This window comes from Syzygium oleosum, unplaced genomic scaffold (genome assembly GCF_021117445.2).
Source record: "Syzygium oleosum isolate NSW1041296 unplaced genomic scaffold, Sole_v2.1 Sole_v2.01, whole genome shotgun sequence".
Classification (NCBI taxonomy): domain Eukaryota; kingdom Viridiplantae; phylum Streptophyta; class Magnoliopsida; order Myrtales; family Myrtaceae; genus Syzygium; species Syzygium oleosum.
In genome coordinates this window covers 32,371,963-32,393,929 of record NW_026607485.1, presented here as the reverse complement: position 1 = coordinate 32,393,929, position 21,967 = coordinate 32,371,963, and the positions used below count along the sequence as shown (strand labels likewise).

Here is a 21,967-nt window from a genome sequence, read left to right as displayed (position 1 = left end):
AATGAAATAAAAAAAATTTCAATTTATAATGGAAGGAGCCTATTGTGTACTATATCTACATTTGAAGTTTGAACCATTCCCACCAGCAACGAAAGAACTCGTCGACAAAAAGCCATCCAACTCAGCTTCCTAGGGCAACCGAATGTGTGCCTCTCTCTCTCTCTCTCTCTCTCTTTCTCTCTCTCTCTCTTTCTCTCTCTCTCTCTTTCTCTATCTCGCGATCATATCCACGGTACTATAAACTAGGAAAAAGAAAGGAAAAACCCTACTTTGCTTTAGCTTTTGCACTACTCAAAAAGACTCACTCATCTTTGCTTTTCTTGTTTTTGGATTGTTGTTAGATCCACCCAAAGAGAGCGGAAAAAAGATGATTCAAGAGCTGTTGGGGAGTCCTGCACTTATAGGAGAGAGGAAAATCTCCATGAACCATGGCGCGGTCATTTTAGAGGGCATGCCTTCTCCTTCTCCTTGCTTCTCTCCATCTCCCACGCCTTCGCCTTCTTCTTCTTCCTCCTCAGCCATCGCGAAGACGACAGCGCAAGCGGCGGCGACGACAACAACCACCGCTAATGGGACTTCGACGACAACGAATTCATCGAATCCGGAGAACTTGAGGTGCCCGCGCTGCGATTCTTCAAATACCAAGTTTTGCTACTACAACAACTACAACCTCACGCAACCTCGCCACTTCTGTAAGACGTGCCGTCGCTATTGGACCAAAGGAGGAGCCCTAAGGAATGTTCCTATAGGAGGAGGATGCCGAAAGAACAAGAGCTCAGCTGTGTCATCCTCTGCATCCAAATCAAGCGCTTCCAAGTTCAAGAACCTATCGTCTGAGATCGGACGGTCGAGTTTCATCAGTGCTTTCGATCCCGATATCCCACCAAGCCCGGTCCTTTGGGCCTCACCACAGAATTCCCACATCCTGGCCCTCCTGAGAGCCAATCAGAACCCTAACCCTAACCCTAGTAGCCTTGGTCACCAACCCTCTCCATTTGTGACTCTGAAGGAAGAGACCAATCTGACTGGAAGCCACATGATGCCTGAGCCAGGAATTGCAGACGGTGCAATGAATAATGCAAGAAACCTGGGCATGATGGACCCTCTCATCCATTTTCCTTCTTCTTGCACCTCTTTCTTGAGAGGCAACCATCAACAAGCCCCACATCAACTCAACCATCACCAACAAAATGGTTTCTTCCTCAGCAGTGAAGCTCAAAACTCCGGGATACAATCGCTATACCAAAGGCTCAGAGCTTCCACAGGTAATAATTATGGTTACAGTGAGCACTCCCCGGCAATTCTAAGCAGCGTGGCAAGTACCCCGCCGCTGTCGTCTTCCCTCTCCTCGTCCATTCTAGAGTCAGTCCCAGCCACGGCGACAAGCGAACTTGGGTACTGGAACCCGGCTTTCTGTGTGTCGGATCTTCCCACCACAAATGGTTCATATCCTTAGAGACAAATCACACTCTTTCTAATGAATTTTATGCATGCCACTTCATTTTCTCCGTCTTCACAAAATTAGCTTAGGACATGGTCGTGATAGTTTCTTCTCTGCTTTTCTTTGGGATTGTGTGGTTCACTGAGCTAGACTTTAGCGTCGGCTCTCTAAAGCTATATATGCAAATTTTATTAGTTTTGTTACTTTTCTCTATTAGTGTGGTGTGTGCTTAATGCTCTTTTGTCGTGTATCCAACTTCTGGGGTTGTACCAAGGAACCAAGAAATCTAGAAATGAAAAATTCAAGTGTTTCTTTGAGGTTGGATGTAGAGGAATATATTTATGCTCATTTTCTTCAGTAGTCTTTTGCCTAAACATTAAAAGAAAAACAGATAAAATTGCAAGATCTTACTCGGGAAGCTTAAAAGCTTATCGTCTTGGTCGACTCAAAAACATCTTAGGGTTTGTAACTTTCGTAAAAATAGCATATGAACGTAAGATATATGACGGTAGTTTCCAAGCTAGTGTGTGGCACATGACATGAAGATTCTGTTTTTTCTCTCCTTCATGTGTTTTTTATCTTGGATTTGATGAGGAATACCGAGTTTCATGAGGGCACTATGCTGAGAAATTTGATTATTTCTCAATCGAATCAAAGTTTTCAAAAGGAGGATTCCTATTCGCAGCCTTTTCGTCAAAGACCCTGTAAAAAGTTTTTGTCTGCCACTCGCCTTCTCTTTTCTAGCTTCGTAGATTTAGCATGGAGAATGATAGAGAACACTGTGTGCTTGCTTTTCTATTCGCAAGCGCTTTTGCTTCTTGCTTTTTTACTCACTATCTTTGGAATGATGTTACTGTGTCCACCTTCTATTTTGTAATTTTAACTACGACTTTATGTTTTTTTTTCCCCATTCCATGCTTGTTTTCGTGGTTTCTGAAGCTATTTCCCTTTTCAATTTTCTGCTTTCATGGCATTGTTTGTTTTCAAATTTTCTATTTATGTCTCTTCATAGTTTGTTGTTCATATATTTTAGTCAGTAATCGGTAAATCATGAGGAAATTTTTCATGAAAGTTCACTTTTTGATCACCTTTTAGTTGGAAAACACTCGAAACAATTTGCTGTGTGTTCCAAATTCTTTAGAAAACTGTTGTTTTTGGCTTCACGAATTTGAAAAGCAGTGGTGCCAGCAAAGATGACTCCAGAACAACAACGTTGTCCACACTTTGAAACTAAAATAAAACGATAAAAAGATTATTCATAACTAAGTGGTTATCAATACTATTCGGACATAACCTTTGGTACGAATTGGATCATCGTACTATTATGTTTGTAAGAATGAAAGGGGAAAAGTTACATCTGGGATAGTCTTAACCTAAAATTTTACCTTGGACTTAATTGCATCTTACTATTCTTGTGGACTTAATTGCATCTTTTCGATTTTTTATATTTTTTTCGATTTTTTTTTACTCTTTTTTTCCTTTTCTTCTTCCCCTGGCCGGTCCGGCGACCGGCGACCGGCCAGGGGCTAGGGCCGGCGACCAGTGTCGCCGACCACTGGTGAGGCTCGCCCTCGACCTCGCCGTCGAGGGCGAGGTCGGCCGAGCAGCGGCCATGGCAAGGCCGCTCAGCCTCCCCCAGATCTAGGCGAGGTCGAGCGGCCTCGCCATGGCTGCTCAACCTCGTCGTCGCCACAGATCTGGGCGACGGCGAGGCCATAGCGAGGCTGCTCGACCTCGCCCAGATCTGGGGGAGGCCGAACGGCCTCGCCACAGCCGCTGCTCACCTCGCCGTCGCCCAGATCTGTGGCGACGGCGAGGTCGAGCAGCGGTCCGCTGCTCGACCTCGCCGTCGCGGGCGAGGTCAGCCATGGCGAGGCCGCTCGGCCTCGGTACAGATCTGGGCGAGGCCGTGCGGCCTCGCCATGGCCGCTGCTCGGCCGACCTCGCTGGCGACGGCGAGGTCGAGGCTCGCCCTCGCCAGTGCCGGCAAGCACGAGCCTCACCAGTGGCCGGCGACCAGTGTTGCCGGCCCTAGCCCTAGCCGGTCGCCGGACCGGCCAGGGGAAGAAGAAAAGGAAAAAAAAAATAAAAAAAAATCGAAAAAATAAAAAAATATATTTAAAATTGTCGCGTCAGCGTCGGCCAAAATTGGTCGGATGGATTGAACTGACACAAATACAAAAAAGTTTAGAACTGAATTGGCAAAAAAAAAGGTTTAAGACTAAATTAGCACAATTATAATAGGTTTAGGACTATTTTGATAATTTTCCCTCCATCGTATATGGCATTTTTCTTTCACATGAAACGAGAATTTTGAAGCTGCAATTACTCTATGCTTATGCACTCCATTCAAGTTTTGTTTTCCAGATTATGTTCCTTATTGATTATATTATTTTTCTCCTTCCTTTGATATGAAAAAGATTCATAGTTTTTGGATACTCCATGGCCAAGGTCGATTCGTGCCAAGGCAAGTAGAAGAACTTTTTATTTGGTATTCCCCATTTGAGCATCGGCCGATTATCTAACTAAGTTTAGTCCTCATTTTCGCGTAACTTTGTAACTTGTTACCGCCCATTTTGAGAATTATCATTTTGCCAACATCGGCGGGTATATTTACTTAACTGTGTTGGATAGGTACACAACTTACGAGGGCTTGATTAAAGCCAGACTAAGGTTAAGTTTTGGGTGGTGATTATATGGTCGTGGGACGATGAGGCAGATAGTATCCATGCATAAATGCGCAGGCCAGCAAATGAAATCTCGTGATGTCTTTGGTAATATGACGCAAGAAAGACTACACTATAGTAGATAAAGAAAGCACGAGAAAGAGAGGGAAAAGAGCTTTGATGTTCTTGCATGAGTAACTTGGAAAAATTTCGTTCGCATGCACCCAACACGATGATTGTTTGGTTGACGCGATAGGGGTTCTTACTACCGATATATAAAAATAGTTACATGAAATGACTAGGGTTAGGTGACCGCCACAACAAAAACTATTTAATACTTTATTGGTAATCATTAAAATGGCACCCCGTGACCACCATGCAAAGCATGTGTTTTTCACCATAAGAATGGATGGAATGAATTTACATGGTTGGTCCAGATGTTACACTTTGACTGAACTCCATTGTGACATCTCTTGCATTTAGCTTGTCTTAGAGAAACGAACAGTTCTTATTTCCCTATCGAAGTGTAAGATTAACGTCACTTAAGAAAAGAAAACTAATGTTGAGATGTTTAATTTATTTCAAAACCATCTGAAACTGAAGCATTATTTGTGCTTCAATGCATATATATTGATTAAAAGTAACACAAACTGTACATGTTCTCTATGCATTCGACTCTTGATTTTTTTTTTCCGTCAGTAATTAGATGCATGGAAGGTAGGTGATTGTGATTCATAACAAAATTTAGTCTTAGGGGAAAATACTAAATTCCTTACTTTTGAAATCTCTAATATGTACCTCCAATTCTGCGAGTAAATTTCAAATGGGACCAAATTTATATGTCGTTTTCTTCTCGAATTTCCCTAACCACTTTTCTAAACCCTCGCTTTGAGTTTCCTCTATTGAAAAGAAGGTAATTTGGTACTTGAAGTTAGCTTAAGTTGTGAACGGGAGGTTCTAAAAGTGGAGGACACGATTGAAAAGAAAAAAAAAAGGGTTGATGATGCAAAGTGATACTTAGGTGAAGCGAGGAGTATATTTAAGCTCTCCCTAATTAATTTAAAATTGTTATTTCAAGGTTTCCCAAAGCATATAACTACTCCCATTTTTGAATGCAAGTAATGAGGTTGTATTTACTTAGTTGTTAGATATCCCATGTATATATCTAGTTATGAATTTTTTGAAGCTGCAACAAAGAGATTGTTCTTACGTTTGCCACGTGGTATTCGAGTTAGTGTGCCTGGATCTAACACATTGCATTAGAGAAGTATGTTTAAATTGATTTTCAAACGAAAAAATGAAGTGGTATTACATAAAGGTATGATATCTTCATGATTAAAATCGTGTAAATTGAATCTATATCTATCCATAACCAATGCAATATTTGTTAAAGCTAATATTGTAACGTAGCTGGAGAGTTAGCGGTGTCGACTACATGTAAATATTGGGAGCGAAGATATTCTACATAATGTGACTATTACACCTAAAAGTTTTTTTTTTGGGTACAAAATAATCGATATGTGGAGCTAGAACAAGTGATTGCTGAAATTGACGCTGAAACATAAACTTTAAACTTGAAAGAGAGGGTTTGATTCGAACAAACAAAAAAAAGGGAGGGTTCGAAAACATACTTATTTTGAATCATAGGTAGAAATGCACACCTTAATTGTTTTTGAACAAGTTCTGTCTTGGTCTGAGTAGGAATAGCATTTTTCTTCAGCATGTACACAAAATTTTGAAAATTCAAAACATCTCAGAGATAGATGGAGAAATAGGAAATTATCAAACGAACTACACTCTTACATATACATCGAGAGTCCATTGATGAGAAGGGGCTAGGGAAAGCTTGGATCCAATTTCCATGCGGTCATAGCTTTGTAGTCTCCTCCTGCTTGGGAGTTCTGCTTGGGAGTTTATGGTTTCATATTCTATTTCGCTCCTTGGCGGGGTTCTTTTCACCATTCTCTCACCATACTATTTCACTATCGGTCATCCGAGAGCATTTACCCTTCGCAAGGTGATCCTTACTGATTCACATGGGATTCCGCGTGCCCCATGCTACTCGGGTTGGAGCCTAAGCTAGCATGCTTTTGGTTACCGGACTCTCACCATCTAGGGTGTAACACTCCATTACTGCACCTAGTAGTACGACGCTTGTGTTGTTCTCCTACAACTCTGTTTTCACGGTTCAGGCTACTCCCATTTTGCTTGCCGCTACTATGAGAATTTGTTTTACTTTCTTTTCCCCTATCACTTTGCTTCTATTTGTCTAGCTAAGATCCAAGCGCGTTCAAGTGCCTAAAGAGCACATTTACTTAAACAAATCCGATTAACTCGATAAGATATGTCTTTCATTCTTCATTTGCATTGTTTACGAAATTTAGCTTTTGGGGTTATGGTAGATGGTTCTTTCTCAATTTCATGTCTATTATAGAATCGGACATGAGACTTTCTTCTAATTCGATTCCTTACAAGTAAAAAATTTCAAATATTATAAAAAAAATGCTGAATCGACGACTCTTCGACACGATTCTTACTAAGCGATCATAACAATCAATAAATGGAGTATATGAATCTCCAAGTACCAGATAAATCTCAAGAAAAAGATACGCTGCCAACCAAGGTGTGTGATATCAGGATTCAAACCTATAACATGCCTCGGCCAAGTAACAAATTCGGATCAAGACAAGTACCAAAACACACTCGATCTCAACTCGGTAAGATATTGGAATAACTCGAGCTCGACTTTAACTTGACGTCGCTCGAGTCAAATTGCAGGGCCTACCTTATTGAGCACGGAACATGAATTGTTCGCGATTGGTTTCCCTCGTTCATACCCATACCAAACAATACTTCTTACAAAAATCAACTGAACCTAAGTCTGGTGTGGATTTGTAATGCTATTGAGAGAGAAGTCAAAATTCAACCTAGGCATTAAACCATTCCAGCCCAATAACATTCGTCATAGGCCATTATGTCTTGGGCAATTATAGCCCCACTGGCGTGAAATTACAAGTAAGAGGAACTTGGGCCAAAGTCCACTTTGGAAAAGAGCAAACCATCAGGCCCCAGGATGGAAATTAAAACCCACAGGCGTTATCCGGTTCATTGGGTATATCGGCCGATGGCACATAGATGCGAAACGGAGCAAAGGCCAAGACAGTACTGAACTGAAAAAGGTCAGTCCAGTCTAAAACAGCTTGGCAACAAGTTGAGTTTGCTCCAAGACATATTGGCCTGACCTTGAAGCTGATTAACACATTCAGTCCTCAATATGATCCAAATTTGGTTACGTTAGATGACCACAATTTGAAACCAAACTCCGAGAAGAAAGCATTGCCCAAAAAAGAGAAAAGAACTCGGAGAAGAAAGTAACGTCGAATATGGCCCGAACCGAACCAGTCGGATTAATGGCATTCGAAGCCTTCTGTTAGATGTAAAAGCTTAAGGACACCCAGAACCAAATAATTTGGATTTTGGACAGAGATGAATAAACTGAATAGCTTTCGCATGATTCCCGTACATGTAACTGGCTCCGAACTAAGAATCTAATAAGGAACAGCTTCTTTTTTCAATTCTCTGCAGTCAAACCTTCATGACTAATTGAATGAACAAATTATAGAAACAGTCTAAAAGTCGTCTTTCTAATGGTGCCGTCCCACGGCTTGGCCACAGAGCAGAGCGTTGGAGGGGATGTCGTACTCATTGGCAAGGCTCTGGACCGGATTCCAGACCCTGAGATAGAACTGCTGCCCGAGATACTGCCAGTCCCATATTGCTGATCGCACATTCCACATGCCTTGGTTGTCCAATGACATGTATATGCTTGTCCATGAATTTGGATACACCTGCAAGATTTTGGATGAGGCTAAAAAATTAGGCAAAGAAGAAAATCACAGTTACAGAAAACAAACACGAAGGCAACCTCCAATTGATTCGCAATTAGCACGCCAAGGAGTTACCTGAGCAGTGTGTCTTGTGAGTGTGTCAACGAGATTATAACTGCTCCTACTAGCTGGTGTCCACTGCCCATTACCATACCTGTATTTTCGAAGCAAATAAAGATCAGAAATTCTGACCGACTAAAATAGAGACATCAATGTGCTGAGAGTTGCGGATCGACTCACCCAACAACCCAGAAATCATAGCCATCGAGATGCCAGGATTGAATGGTGTTCTCGTTGTTTTGGAAGACAATCTCGATAAAGTCATGCAGGGAGGCCTTTATCACTGAGGTGGCAATGGATGGAGAACCACCGGAGGGACTAGTTTGCATAGAATCTGTGCGGAATACTCCCGGAATGTTGAAATAGTCGGCAAGTTTAAGAGGAGTATCAGCATTGATGAAGGAGACCCCATTGACGGCGCAACGTTGTTTTCCATTGATGAGAGGGGCCGAATTGGCCAACATGATCGTCCTTGATGGCGTGATCTTTCCATAGTGGAAAGAGCCTTGGGGGTTTGGTCTAGCGGCATTCGCAGTCAAATTCCACCTTAAAGAACAATCAAGAGGTGAGTCGCAGATCTATATCTCGTATTGATAAATGCATCACAAACTATTGACAAGAACCATCCCGTCGTGATCTCCTAACCTTACACTTAATCTGCTCTCTTAGAAGACCATGTTGCTTCTTAGCTTACGACAATAGTTAGACTTAGTTAAATTTATTCATTGTGCTATGACGTGTAAGATTTTATTCCCATTTGCCTAAAAATATATAAGTGCCTTGTCTTAGAAGATGCATATACCTGTAGGTTCTAGCTTGTTTCATGGACCAGTCTACTTCAATTGTTGGACCAGCTGGCAGAGGCCCGGAAACTGGGGTGCCAGAGTTTGAGTAGTGGAGAACCGCCGTTGCAGTGAGGACAGTTGTTGTGAACCGAGTTGATGCAACAATATAGTAGTCCTTTGGTGGCTGATTCAGTGTCACCAAGACAGTGATTGATTGGCCAACATGAACATCAAGAGAGTCATATATGTTCTGAACCGTGTGAGATCCTTCGACCTCGACCAGTTTCAGTGTATGGCCCTGAATCCTGAAGTTCAACGAGGTCGACAGCCCAACATTTGAGATTCTGAACATGTACGTTTTACCTGAAAGAAATGACATTGAATGGAAACGATTTCTGATAAGCGCTGTGTTCACATTACATGACATGACATGACATTTTATAGCATAACGTAATGGCAAAATAATGTTTGAATGAGTTACCTTGATCACCGGTGAAAGTCGCATGAGGCTGGCCATTTATAATGACACCATCAGGGAAAGGAAGAGATTTTCCAGAGTCCAAGTTCTGGCGTAATGTCTGCAAGTGGCAAATAGTAAAGATTGATGGCGTAAGAAAGAATGTGAGACTAGAGCGGACACAAGCAACCACTCTCCTAAGTTTTGGTTCTCAAGAAGATAACAAAACATTTGACTCGGGGAGCTTGACAACAAGTAACAACCAATAAACCTATCAATGTTCACAAAATTTTCAACTATTCTCACAATGACTGCCAGACATCACAAGAAACAAGAAACGGAAAACTGATTCAACACTAAAATAATTCCAAGTCTTCAGTTATCTCTAGAATTAGTATCAGAGGAAGCATTAAGCAAAGACATAAAACTGTAAGTTCAAAAAAAAAAAAACCTTTGGATCCACGGGTTCAACGAAGAGCAAGGAATAGCTTTAATCAGTGTTAACATCAAACACAGGCTACCATTCTGTCATGAATGAACAATAGAAGCTTGACTAGCTGGTATTGAATCTTCACACTCTTAGCTGTTTTGCTCTAATGACGAAACTTTTCAGCCAATGGCGAATGCATCAACATGGCAACAACAATTTGCAAACATCACAGAATGAAGAGTCAACGGGGTATTCGATATGGACATAGTACAAGAGATGCTAGCCCACAATCTAATGTACTTCAAGTCATGGAAGTACATCAAGCACACTGGAAACATACACTTTTACCTATGCATTCATCTATGGAATAGGATAGAAAAATCGATGAATAACTAGAGGAACATAGTCCGCACCTTATGGCTGGTCTTGAACCAATCACCAACGAGCAAGGTAAATTCTCCATCAGGAGGTGAATAAGGGATAGGAATCTGAGGTCTATGATAGACGTTAAGTGCTCCATATCCGCCAGCGGCCTTGTGCAGGGCAGTCGAGGGGAAATATGTGTAGGAACCAATCTGGTCCTTGGGCTGAAAGTTGTATGTGTAGTTAGAGTTTGGCGGGATGGGACAATTTGTGCCCAGGACTCCGTCTTGCCATGAGTTCTTCCTCTGTTTGATCCCGTTCCTGATCGCAAAGTACCAAGCGGGTTATAATCACTAAAATCATCCCGAGTAAGACACGAAGCGGTCTAAATAACTTGGCCAAATGCAGTTTCATACAATCATTTAGTCTTTTTCTCTCTCTTATGTCTCGTAAGTGTTCGAGCAAAGCATCAAACATTTGGCAGAACTAGATGTCCTAGAAGCATAGAGACTCCACGAAAAGGAAGAATATATTAAAATGTCGTTACTTTAAAAAAACAAAATATTCAACTACTTCTGCAAATGCTGCTAGATCCATGAATTGACATGAAACTGACATTTTTAGGCCGAGGAAGTGTAAGATACAGACTAAATCAAGGATTTATAAAACAGGAAAACATATGAATAGAAAGTATATCCTGTTCGACTTTGCTATTCAAAATCAAGAACCTGAAAAAACAGAGCATCTGAAAGCGACTATTGCTGTTGGCAACAACCTCAAGCTAAAAATATTGCAGATATACTAAAGATGGATCTAACGGCGGACCTAAAAAAGGGAAAATAACAGCTTGAGCCAAAACAGCTTATGTGACTATACTAACACTCACCAAGTAAGAAGAAAAGGCTCGTCCAGCTTATTGATCAAGTTGAGCACTAAGTTGTCATTGGTGACCACATCGAGTCTTGGCCCAGGAAATTGACCATTTATCAGGATAACCTTCAAAACCCCCAAAACAATCGTCAGAAAAAGAAAAGCGGAGAACTCGAGAGTTCTTCCACCAGCTCATTGACCTCAAACACTACAAAACACAGGGACAAAGTCATGCAATCAAGAACCTGTTGGGGAACACCTAGTGGGGAGATGGTGCCGTAAGTCACAGTCCACGTGTAGAATCTATAAGGGTCGTCGGCTGTCACCAGGGACACGCTGAGGAGAGCCAAGACAGCACAGATCTGGCGCACCACCCTCACCATTGCCATTGCCACTGTACCTGCAAGAAGCACCACAATCAGCCCACAGGCCGCTCACATTCTTGAAAAAAAACAGAGAGAGTAATCAGTGCCTACCAGATTTCAGGGATGATAGTACTCGGAACAAAGTCAGAGAGTCTCTATAAAGAAGGGGGTGAGTGGGGAGCAGTGTGCCAGCTGCAGAGCCTTAAATAAGAACCGACGCGGGAAACAGAGCTTTAACTCGACATGAGGAGTGCCAATTATTAATCTGTTTTCTTTATCTTTTTCTTAAAAGCTCTGTTCTTGATTTAGTAGTAGTGCTTTCCTCTCTGTTTTGGGTTTGAACAGGGGACGAGCCCCACCACGGACACAAGCAAATGATGAATGCTGTCTGGGTGAGGGAGGTTGGAACAGGACACGATATCATTCGGCAAGGGTTCACGCGTTTCCCCCTGTTGATGATTGATGGAATTTTGCTTGACACCAAAGTTAGGTAGCCCAAAAAAGTAATATACATTCAAAGCATACGCATGCATTTGAACAAGTAATAATAATAAAAATACAAACTTTAGTGTTCTTTGTTTGGCATTATTGTTTCTTTGGATTCACAGTAAAGATTCAATGGATGATTTATATCCCACCGCCATATCCTCTCTGCTCATTAGTTTTCCTTGGAGTTGATGTCATTAAAAATTTCCAAATCGGTATTGACTATGAGGTATTTAGTCCGAATAAGTTTTCGTCTCACGAGATATTAGTAACATGCAATACATTCACTCAAAACTAATCTTCGTCTCGCAAAGAAATGTCATATGTGTATCCCGTGACTTGATTACCTCGAATAAATTTTCATCTCACAAACAAGAAAAAAACCCAAATTGGTGTCCTATTCCAAATCTACCCTCTATTAAGGTTCCGTCTAATGTTTCATCAAAAATGCATACATGTCAACACATGTGACGGACGACGACAAGTTGAATATGAGGTAGAGAATAACGGATCTGACATTGAAAATTAGCATGTGTTGGCACATATGCATTTTTGACACATGGTAGATTTGGGTCGGGATGCCTGTTTGGAAGTTTTTTGTGATATTTTAATTGGTTTGTGATATTTGTGTTATGGACGCCAGCTTGAGAATTTTTTAGATAAAAGTTAGTTTGGAATAAATATGTCGCGGAGATACACCTGTTTAAAATTTTTTGTAGAACAAAACTAAATTGGGGCAATTTTATTATGAGAGTACCAATTTATAATTTCAAGAGATATTAACCCAGTTTTATTGTTCCCCAACATTCTTTGGAACTAGTTGCCTATAAATGCTCTCTCTCTCACACTCAAGTCATAGACTTCAGAGTAACATTATAAACACCACAATGGCAAAAGTATACCATATAAGATAATAATGGTTTTTTTTTTTGTATATTGTGTTGATATTGATTAGAACCAGCTTGACACCACTTCCTCATTATTTCCTTTTTGTTTAGTCAAATGGGGTCCTCATGAGCAAACGAGAAAGTTCGTGCACTTCTTTAATCTCTTCTCTTTTTACTCCGAAATTTTCCATTTCTTTATTGCAAAAAACTCAAGTTCACGTTTTATCCACCACCAAAGCAATTTGAAAATTGAATAATTCACCGCAGTCCAGCTAGACCAATTTGCAGGACAGGTTGGCTAAAACCTTAAATTGATGACAACCTCGGACTTTCACACCCCACGACTTTCTTCTGTTTTTGTGGGTCAAAGGTCTTCTTTATTGATCGAAAGGCAAATTTTATATATATATATATATATATATATATGTTGAATTTTCCGCCAGTATTCGAAAGTCTGTTGTGACTTTAATTGTCATTTTTCTTAAAAATATTAAGCTTTTGTTGTCAATGAATGCAGTTGACCTCTGCCCACTTGTCTTTAATCCCCAACCCTCAGCTCCGGCAAGATGCCCGGCGACACATGCTCTGTTTGCGTAAAAATATGAGTAAATAAATTTGGATTTTCATTTCGTTGCACTACCCGCGTAAACTATATTCCGCGTAAGAAGGGTTTGCATGAAAAAATGTTGATAAATTTTTTTGTTTCACAAAGACCGGTTTCTGGAATATTTTTTTTTCTGGGAAGAAAAAAGGGTCAGGCGAAAATAATTTTTTAAAATTTCGAGAATGATGCATGCAATTAGTCAATTTGCCATGTTAGGGATGGGGTTACTGTGTTTTTAAAAGCATACATACATGGACCCAAAAAAGATTCTGGTCAGATTGAAGGAAGCAACATTTTCAAAAAGGAAAAGACAATAACGGTTGCCGACGTTGGACTACCGACAGACATGGGAGGAAATTGGATTAGGTATTCTGAATCTTGCATATATATATGTATGTATGTATGTATAAGTTATGTTTAATTTTCTTTGGATAGCAGAAAGGGTGTAGAATCTCTGCGCAAAACAGAGACAATTTGCTTCTTTTTTCCCTACTACTTACGGAAAATATTTGGCGCATGAAATGAAAAAATTTACTTGAAGAACTGAATTCTTAAAAACCCTGTGTAAATGTCTTTCAGTATTCCTAAAGAAAAAGATATTATTTATATTTGGCATTTACGAATGCGTTACTTATTTAACTTCACTTTGTTTGGGGGTCGTTCCTTGTAATTAAATTTGCACATGGAAAAACTTGGCGTCCACATAAAGGTGAACACCATTACATGACCGATAATGTCAGTTCGTCTCTGTATGATCCTCGATCGCATCTCTGATTGATGGATTGCAGATCGTGGGTCGAACTTAACTAAAAACAAATGTGGATGATATACATTATTGTAACCCATCAATCAGAAAATTGATTCGAAGTAAATTTCCTTCGTCGAATAAAAACGGAACTACTTCGAAAGCTGTCGATACCATCTGTATTTTAAACAGTACACATTTTGTTTTTCCTTACGATGGGAGTTTTGGCATCCCCATGGAATCACACTCACAATCATCCATAATATTGAATATGAGAAGGTATCCAAAATGAATTGAATCCCATTAAACAGAGCTGATAAAATCGCATCAACCCCATCAAAACAATACCTTGGCTCTAGTTCTTTGGCTCCTTGATCCGCCGCAGAACCAAATTAGCATCAGCAAACAGGTTGTAACCCTAATCCTTGGGTGTTAAGCTCATATGCAGAAGCAAACATCATCTGGCTCTAGCCATTATTCTTACTCTTACTAGCTAGTTAGGAGGTTGCAAAGTGAATCAGTATAGATCCCTTGGAATTACTTCATACGAATCATCGCCAATCTCCTCATAGAAAAGACACTGCTTTACTCATTTCTAGTGGATCCGATAACTAAAATAAGAACACCCCAACTTGTAGGTCTGCATCTACAAACTTAACGGTCGTTTAACAAGTATAAATCATAAGGTTATTCGTCATCCAAGTCCTAGAATTGATCAGATCACCACACAACAATGTGCTTTAACTAACCTTCATATAGTTAGCAGAGACCGCAATGCAGCATTCTTGACCTTGAAGTTCCAGCCAACAGCTGCATTTTTTTTCTTTCTTTTGTCCTCCCTTTCTTGATAACCAGGGAAAACCCACGACCACAAAGATTCGTGGGCCGAGTAGGAGCAGGCAAGTTGCCCCATCACCCCACTTCCCAGATGAGAGGTAGATACGTGCCTCAAGAGGGAAATCGAACCCTCCACCTCATGGATCGAGTTTTGGGTCTCCCAAACACTAGGGCGCACTATACCGGCACTACACCATGACTGCAAGTTAATATATTATGAAGCAAGCATGGACATTGAGCATCCTGAGATGACTTTAAGCACATTAGCTTATGTTTTCAGATAATCGGTCAGCTTTAGGGGAGCGTCAGCATTGCTCGCTCTTTCCATTGCTGAGCAGGGCTATGTGGGACAGTACGATTATTCATGAGGAAGTGACTTTCTGTAGTGGAAAGGCCCCTGGGGGCTTGGTCTGGCAGCACTTGCAGTCAAATTCCACCTTCAAGAACAATCAAGATAGGAACTTCAATTTGTATTATACAAAAATTGGTAGTATGTCAACTCATGATAAATATCAATTCTTTCCCTGCTAGGATTAACTTCGGTTCTGACTAGCACGGTGCATTATGTTAGGACACATTTAGACATCAAGACAGCCAATTTATTAATTCCACATCACAAACCATTAGCGATCATGACATTATTCATGGGTCTTCTCTAACCTTTCGCTTAATCTACTGTTACAAGAAGACAAAGCTGTCTTATTTGTAAGATAGACTTATTTGAAGTTGAAATCATTCTTTCTGCTTAAAAGCAACTTGCGTGATTCTCATTAACCACAAAATATAGAAGTTTAAAGAAATTTGCCCTTCTGAGATAAAATTTCACTCACTCAGTGACTAAAAATTTCAGTCATTGGTTAAAAATTGGCCAGCAAATTGTCCAAGTGCGCCAATCGCACAGTACATTCAGTAATTAAATCATAATTAAGTGATCCAATTGCAAACTTGCCAAAAGGTATGTACCTGTAGGTTCTAGCTTGTTTCCTTCATCAGTCTACTTCAACTGCTGGACCAGCAAGTAGAGGTCCAGAAACCAGGGTGAGGGAGTTTGAGAACTGATGTTGACGGGAGGATTTGAGTAGATAAATTTTACCTCAAAATTTCTGTTCCTAGATATGGTGATGTTGATGGGAGGAGTCGTCTTGGTTCTAACTGCGGTGCTTGTACATGTGAGGAACTTCGAAAAGCTTATAGATCAGCTCTAAGATTCTCTTTCGAATATCTAGCCACCAAAAGGCAATAACATGAAATGAATATCAACTACTAAGATGCAAGCCTTCTCAGTTGCTCCGAAGATTGTATTGTTCATATGTCAACATTGACGAGTGCTCTAACTTTGCTGTTCTGGTGGACTAGAGAAAAGCAAGATGAACTCAATCGTCGATGCATGGCCACATCTTCTTGAATAAAAAATTGCATTTGCATTATGGCTACCTGATTGATGTCACTAATCCCAGAACTTCCCTTTGGAGGATGTCTTAATAGTGTTTGGCAACCAAAAGCAACAGCCTTTCTAAATATCCAATTACCGGATAATTTGGGCGAACAAGGACACCTCGCTCAGATAGGTCATTTAAATCTCATTCCCCAGCAATCTCTGCTATCAACATTGAGACGGAATCTGTTCAACAAGAAGATTTTGAGTCTTCATGGAAGACTCCCAGGACGACGTCTTCATAAGACCCATGCAGATGCTGGGCATACTCAAACTTTTCTAATCACCAATAGTCTCCACATGAACAAATCCCATTCTCAAAGCAATGGAACCGATTCGAGTCCCGCACTATAATCTTCCTCCTCATAATCTTTGAGATGAATTTGATAGCAGTGTGGCAGTCTACACATGTTCTTAAGTTCTTATACACCTTAATGGGAGTTCCTGGCAAGGTTGAAAGAATACCATAAGCAACTGCAAGTTTCTCACTATGGAAGGCAAGATTTTGCACTTTTTGCTCTTCCTCCACATCATGTAGCACAAAATTTGTGTCAGGCACATATCCTTCTTCTTTCATCCTCTTGGAGATCTCCGTCAAAAATATATGTATCTCATTTGATTTTGGATGGGATGTATCTCCGACTAAGAAAACATGTTGCTTTCTCCCGATCTGAGTCCAGCTCAAACCAGGTTTTTTCACCACTCCTCTATCTTCCATAATCTTTCTGATTTTCGTAACCTCATCCCACATACTAGCCGTAGCATACATGTTAGCCATAGTGATGTAAGTAGCTGGATTCTCGGGCTCAATTTGAAACAATTCCTCGGATGCTCGTTTTGCCAGTTCCATGTTTCCATGAATTCTGCAGCCCCCGAGCAAGGATGCCCACAAAAATCTGTCAGGCTTCATTGGCATTGTGCTAATGATCTCTTCAGCTTCTTTAAAACGGCCTGAACGAGCTAATAAATCAACTATACAAGCATAATGATCAGGAGTATGTGTCAGTCCATGCTGTTCAGTAATTGAATGGAAATACTCGAGACCTTTATCTACCAACCCAGCATGAGCACAAGCAGAGAGAACCCCGACAAAAGTGACATGATCAGGCCGAATACCTGATTCTAACAACATGTCAAAATATTTAAGAGCTTCCCTAGGAAGACCATTCTGAGCAAATCCAACTATCAGTGACGTCCATGAAACTAAATCCGGGTGTGGCATCCCTCTAAGCACTCTCTCTGCACTCTCCATATTTCCACACTTGGAATACATGTGGACAAGGGCACTTGCTGCAAATGAAAATGGATCAAATCCACTGCGCACCATGTAACCATGGACCTGCTTACCAACCTCTTCTGCTGCATGATCAGCGCATGCGTTCAAGACCCCTGCAAATGTGAACTCGTTTGGCCTAATCTTGGAGTACATCAATTCAGAGAACATCATAAAACCCTTTTCAATCCTCCCATCACCGAAGTACCGATCAATCATTGCTGTCCATGTGACAACATCTCTATCCACCATCCTATCGAAAATGTGCCTAGCCTCCTCCACACTCCCACATTTGCCGTACATATCCGATAGAGCACTCCAAACAACCTCATCCGACTCCAACCCCAGTCTCAATATATGACCATGAATCTCTTTTCCTTTGCGTAAACACGGAATAGCCGCAGCCGCAGCAAGAGCACTGGAAAAAGTGAACTTGTTCGACATCGGAATCTCAAGCATTTGCATCATTCTAAACAGTTCGATCGCCTCTCCGGGCATGTCGTGGCGAACATAACCAGACATCATTGCCGTCCACGAAAAATTGTCTCTTTCCGGCATTTCATCGAACAATCTCCTCGCGTCCGAAAGTCGACCAGCTCTCGCATACCCGGATATCATAGTATTCCAAGAACACAGGTCCCTGTGACGCATTTCATCAAACGTCTTCTGGGCATCGACCAGGCTATCGCATTTCGTGTACACGTCGATGAGCCGGTTAGAAATGACAACCCCGGGCAAGAACCCGGCTCTGCCCATGTGGGCATGGACCATTTTGCCGGCTCCGAGGTCTCGCTGCCTGAGGCAAGACTGCAGGAGGGTCGAGTACACCAAAGCAGAGGGGCGTTCGATTTGGTCCAGCAACCGGATCGCGTCCCTCAGGCGCTTCTGACCGCACATGACGTCCATGGCTTCCTTGAACTTCTTTTCCTTGCACAGGCGATGCACGGTCCCGTCCCTGGCGTTCGGTTCGAAGAATGTCTTTTGGGCAAGCGGCTTGCGTTGCTGGGCTTGAGAGGAACAAGAGCGAGAGAAGGAGAGTCTTTCTACGAGGTGAAGCATATTCTCGAAGAACGGCGGGGCTTGGAATCGAAGATGCTCGTGCTTCGGTGGGGGCGAAAACCAAACTTCAGTACTTGAATACGGTGCTCGAACTCGTTCTTCTCATGGGGAGACGAGGGTGTCGTCAACTGCCATTAGCGAAGGAAACCGCGAAGGCAAACTCTGTAGCGCATTTTGCTTTGGGCTAATACCATATATAAAACTCTCCATTTGTACGCCTGCGATAAATTTACCCCAAATTAAAATAGTGCGCCTATCACAAATTTACCTTCAGCTACTTTCTATTAAATTTTATTGTCAAAATGTTTAGATACTCCCATTTTTGTATTTTTGACCATATTATCCTTTATGGGGCCCATCATTTCTAAGTACAACTCCACAAAAGTGATCTTTTTTATTATTTGGATATCATTTCTTTCTTTTTTCCCTTTGCGAGTCTCACTTTCCTTCTTTTCACTTCTTTCTTTTTTTAATCCAATTTAACGAAAACTAACAAAATGTAAATTTATTACAAATATAACAGTTTAGAGGATTTTTGTGATTAAAAAATTTGTTTTGAATAAAATTGTCATAGGTGTACCGGTTTGGAGTTTTTGGTAGTCAAAGTATCAGTTTGAAATTTTTCATGATATTAACCCAAGGTACAAAATTAAGTAAATTAAAGTCTAAAGGCTACAATCCCAACTTTATCACCAAACAAACATGAAATGGTTCTCTAGGAGGTTACAAGTAGAACGTAATATCCAATAGCTTCGCTAATCCAATATTGGCAAGCATATCAGCAGGCGGATTGCCTTCCCGAAAAATATGATGTTTACTCTAAATTAAAACAGTACGCCTATCACAAATTTACCCTCCGCTAGTTTCTATTAAATTTTATTGCCAAAATGTTGAGCTAAATCGGAGACATGGAAAGAAAGAAAAAAGGAAAGTGGGACCAAAGAAAAAGAAGAAGGATCGAATAATTAAAAAAAAATCACTCTTCAGAGTTATACCCTCTATTTGGTGGGCTTCACAGGGATGATATGGTCAAAATACAAAGAAAAGGATGTCTATAAAGGAGGAGTGGAAAAGCGCGACCCAAATTTTATTACCAAAATGTTGAGCTACAGTGGTAAATTTGTTACAAATATAACAGTTTGGAGGTTTTTTGTGATTAAAAAATTTATTTTAAATAAAATTGTCACAGGTGTACCAGTTTGAGATTTTTGGTTGTCAAAGTATCAGTTTGAAGTTCTTCGTGGTATTAACCCAAGGTACAAAATTAAGTAAATTAAAGTCTAAAGGCTACAATCCCAACTTTATCACTAAACAAACATGAGATAGTTCTCTTGGAGGTTGCAAGTAGAACGTAATATCCAATAGCTTCGCTAATCCAATATTGACAAGCATATCAGCAAGCCAATTGCCTTTTCGAAAAATATGATGTCTTTTGAACTAAAAATGAGAGCTCGGGAATCTTTTGATATCTTTAAGTAGTGTTGATCCATTGTTATCCACTATATTCTTTTAATCTTGGTTAATAAGTTCGGTGATAATTTTGGAGCTCAATAATGAGTTTAGGGAAATCATGCTGCTTTGCGATGGTAAGTCCCAACCATAGCGCCTATATGGCGCCTATAGTTTTGCTTGTGAAGATGAACATATTCCAAGAAACCACCAAGCTAATCACCCCCTTTGTATCGGAATAATCCTCCGACTTCTGCAAGTCCAAGATTACCTTTGGACGTATTAGGATCCCAAGCGACCATGATGGGAGAAGTACCTTGTCCACGTTTAGTCAAGTTGATCATGAGCGAAGCTGTGATTTTCATTGTGTGTGATTGGATTACTTGTACAGGGTTCGAAGGAAAAACAAAGCTTTTTTGCAAAAGTGACTTATTTCGCCGTTACCAAAAACAGTCGTGGGAGTTGCATCTCCCATTGTTAGCTAGGTTGGATTTCAAGTGTTGAGATAAATTCATTGAGAAGAACTTTTCAAGACAATTTTGTGGGACGAGGTTAACCCATATGTTTAGAATAACTGGAAAATCTCGTAAAACATGCAAAGTTGTTTCCGTTGAAGAATCACATCGCGAACAGCAAGGGTTACATCCCAGATTGCGAAACGTCATCAATTCATTAGTTAATAATTGCTTATGTACCACAAGTGAGAGGGAGGTTCTAATATGTGGAGGTTCCCTCCACTTCCGTATAAGGGGTCATGTCCAGTCAGTTTCTTCATTGTCGGTCCCTTTGATAATTTCACACGTTAACTTAACAGAGAAAGACCTATTGCTATTACCTTTCCACGATAAACTATCTTTCCCATCTGAGGCTATCTAGGGTTTGATAGCCAACTCTGTCGCGTGTTTGATTTACTGGAATACGTATTTTTCCGCTATTTGATTTGAAAAAAAGAAATTTCATGAAATCGAAGAAAATATCTATTTCATATGACATTGCAATTACTTAAGTAACATACATGGTCAGATGAAGTCAATGATATATTTAAATTTATATGTCATATGACCCTGCAATTATTTTACTAATTATACGTGGCCAAAGTAGATTAGGAAAATAAAGATGCTCAAAACTGTAAATAACGGACGAAATTTTAATTGGTGTTAATTTATGGGTTGGCGCATACAATAGAAGTAGCCATAATTTTCGTTTAATTCATAATGATGATGTACAGTTTAAATCCACGTGATACTCATTTATTATACACAGAATGGCAAGTCCTATTTGCAAAGCAATTATTAACATGAAATAACATCATTTGCACCAATGAAATTTCACTCAGCAAAAATATCTCTATTTCTCTAAAGTTAATCATAGGCTATGTGGGAATAGTTGGACCTTATGCCCATCTTTCCTTAAATTACATGGGCCCATTCCCCTTAAAATCCAGTGGGTGCTGGGCCTTGGATCATACCCTTTGAATGGCGGTATGCTCGTTTTCCTCCAACACGCAAGACCCTGTCTTCTTGAAGCAACGAATGAGACTGTTTGTCAGTTTCCGAATACTATCGATCTCCATCTTAAGGCCTGTCTGGCCTCGGAATAGCTAGCATTCTGATCCGTCTTTTAGTGACAATTGGAGAGCATACTTGTTGAACCACATCTCATCTTATAATTGTTTAAGTTTCATCCTTCGACTATCACCGGGCCTAGACGAGAATGATTTGGAAGAACGTAGCAGAGAACTCAGTAGAATTTTGGGAAATTTTTTTCTTTTCACGACCTAGGTTTTTACTCAAACATCACCTCCCTCTTGTACGGCTGAGGTTAAGAGCAATAAGGACATTTTTCAAGTCTAGCACCGCGAACAAAGC

The 21,967-nt window shown here is 40.6% G+C and overlaps 3 protein-coding genes across 3 annotated transcripts; 1 reads left to right on the top strand and 2 right to left on the bottom strand.

Annotated features, from left to right (window-relative positions):
- Positions 1 to 271: 271 nt before the first annotated feature.
- Positions 272 to 1,758, top strand: LOC115682554 (dof zinc finger protein DOF5.6-like). The gene has a single exon (XM_030606813.2). The coding sequence runs from the start codon at positions 368 to 370 to the stop codon at positions 1,454 to 1,456; it is 1,089 nt and encodes a 362-aa protein (XP_030462673.2). The 5' UTR covers positions 272 to 367; the 3' UTR covers positions 1,457 to 1,758.
- Positions 1,759 to 7,575: 5,817 nt separating this feature from the next.
- LOC115682548 (L-ascorbate oxidase homolog) lies at positions 7,576 to 11,720 on the bottom strand. Its single transcript, XM_030606798.2, has 9 exons — positions 11,436 to 11,720; positions 11,205 to 11,359; positions 10,976 to 11,085; positions 10,140 to 10,410; positions 9,321 to 9,417; positions 8,857 to 9,202; positions 8,235 to 8,600; positions 8,070 to 8,148; positions 7,576 to 7,955 (listed from the first exon to the last, which is right to left on the bottom strand). Exons 2-9 carry the CDS (start codon positions 11,346 to 11,348, stop codon positions 7,752 to 7,754), a joined length of 1,617 nt encoding a protein of 538 aa, XP_030462658.1. The 5' UTR covers positions 11,349 to 11,359; positions 11,436 to 11,720; the 3' UTR covers positions 7,576 to 7,751.
- A 2,569-nt stretch (positions 11,721 to 14,289) lies between these two features.
- LOC115682547 (pentatricopeptide repeat-containing protein At4g37170) lies at positions 14,290 to 18,805 on the bottom strand. Its single transcript, XM_030606794.2, has 2 exons — positions 15,847 to 18,805; positions 14,290 to 15,320 (listed from the first exon to the last, which is right to left on the bottom strand). The coding sequence occupies exon 1, from the start codon at positions 18,648 to 18,650 to the stop codon at positions 16,602 to 16,604; it is 2,049 nt and encodes a 682-aa protein (XP_030462654.1). The 5' UTR covers positions 18,651 to 18,805; the 3' UTR covers positions 14,290 to 15,320; positions 15,847 to 16,601.
- Between the last annotated feature and the right edge of the window lie 3,162 nt (positions 18,806 to 21,967).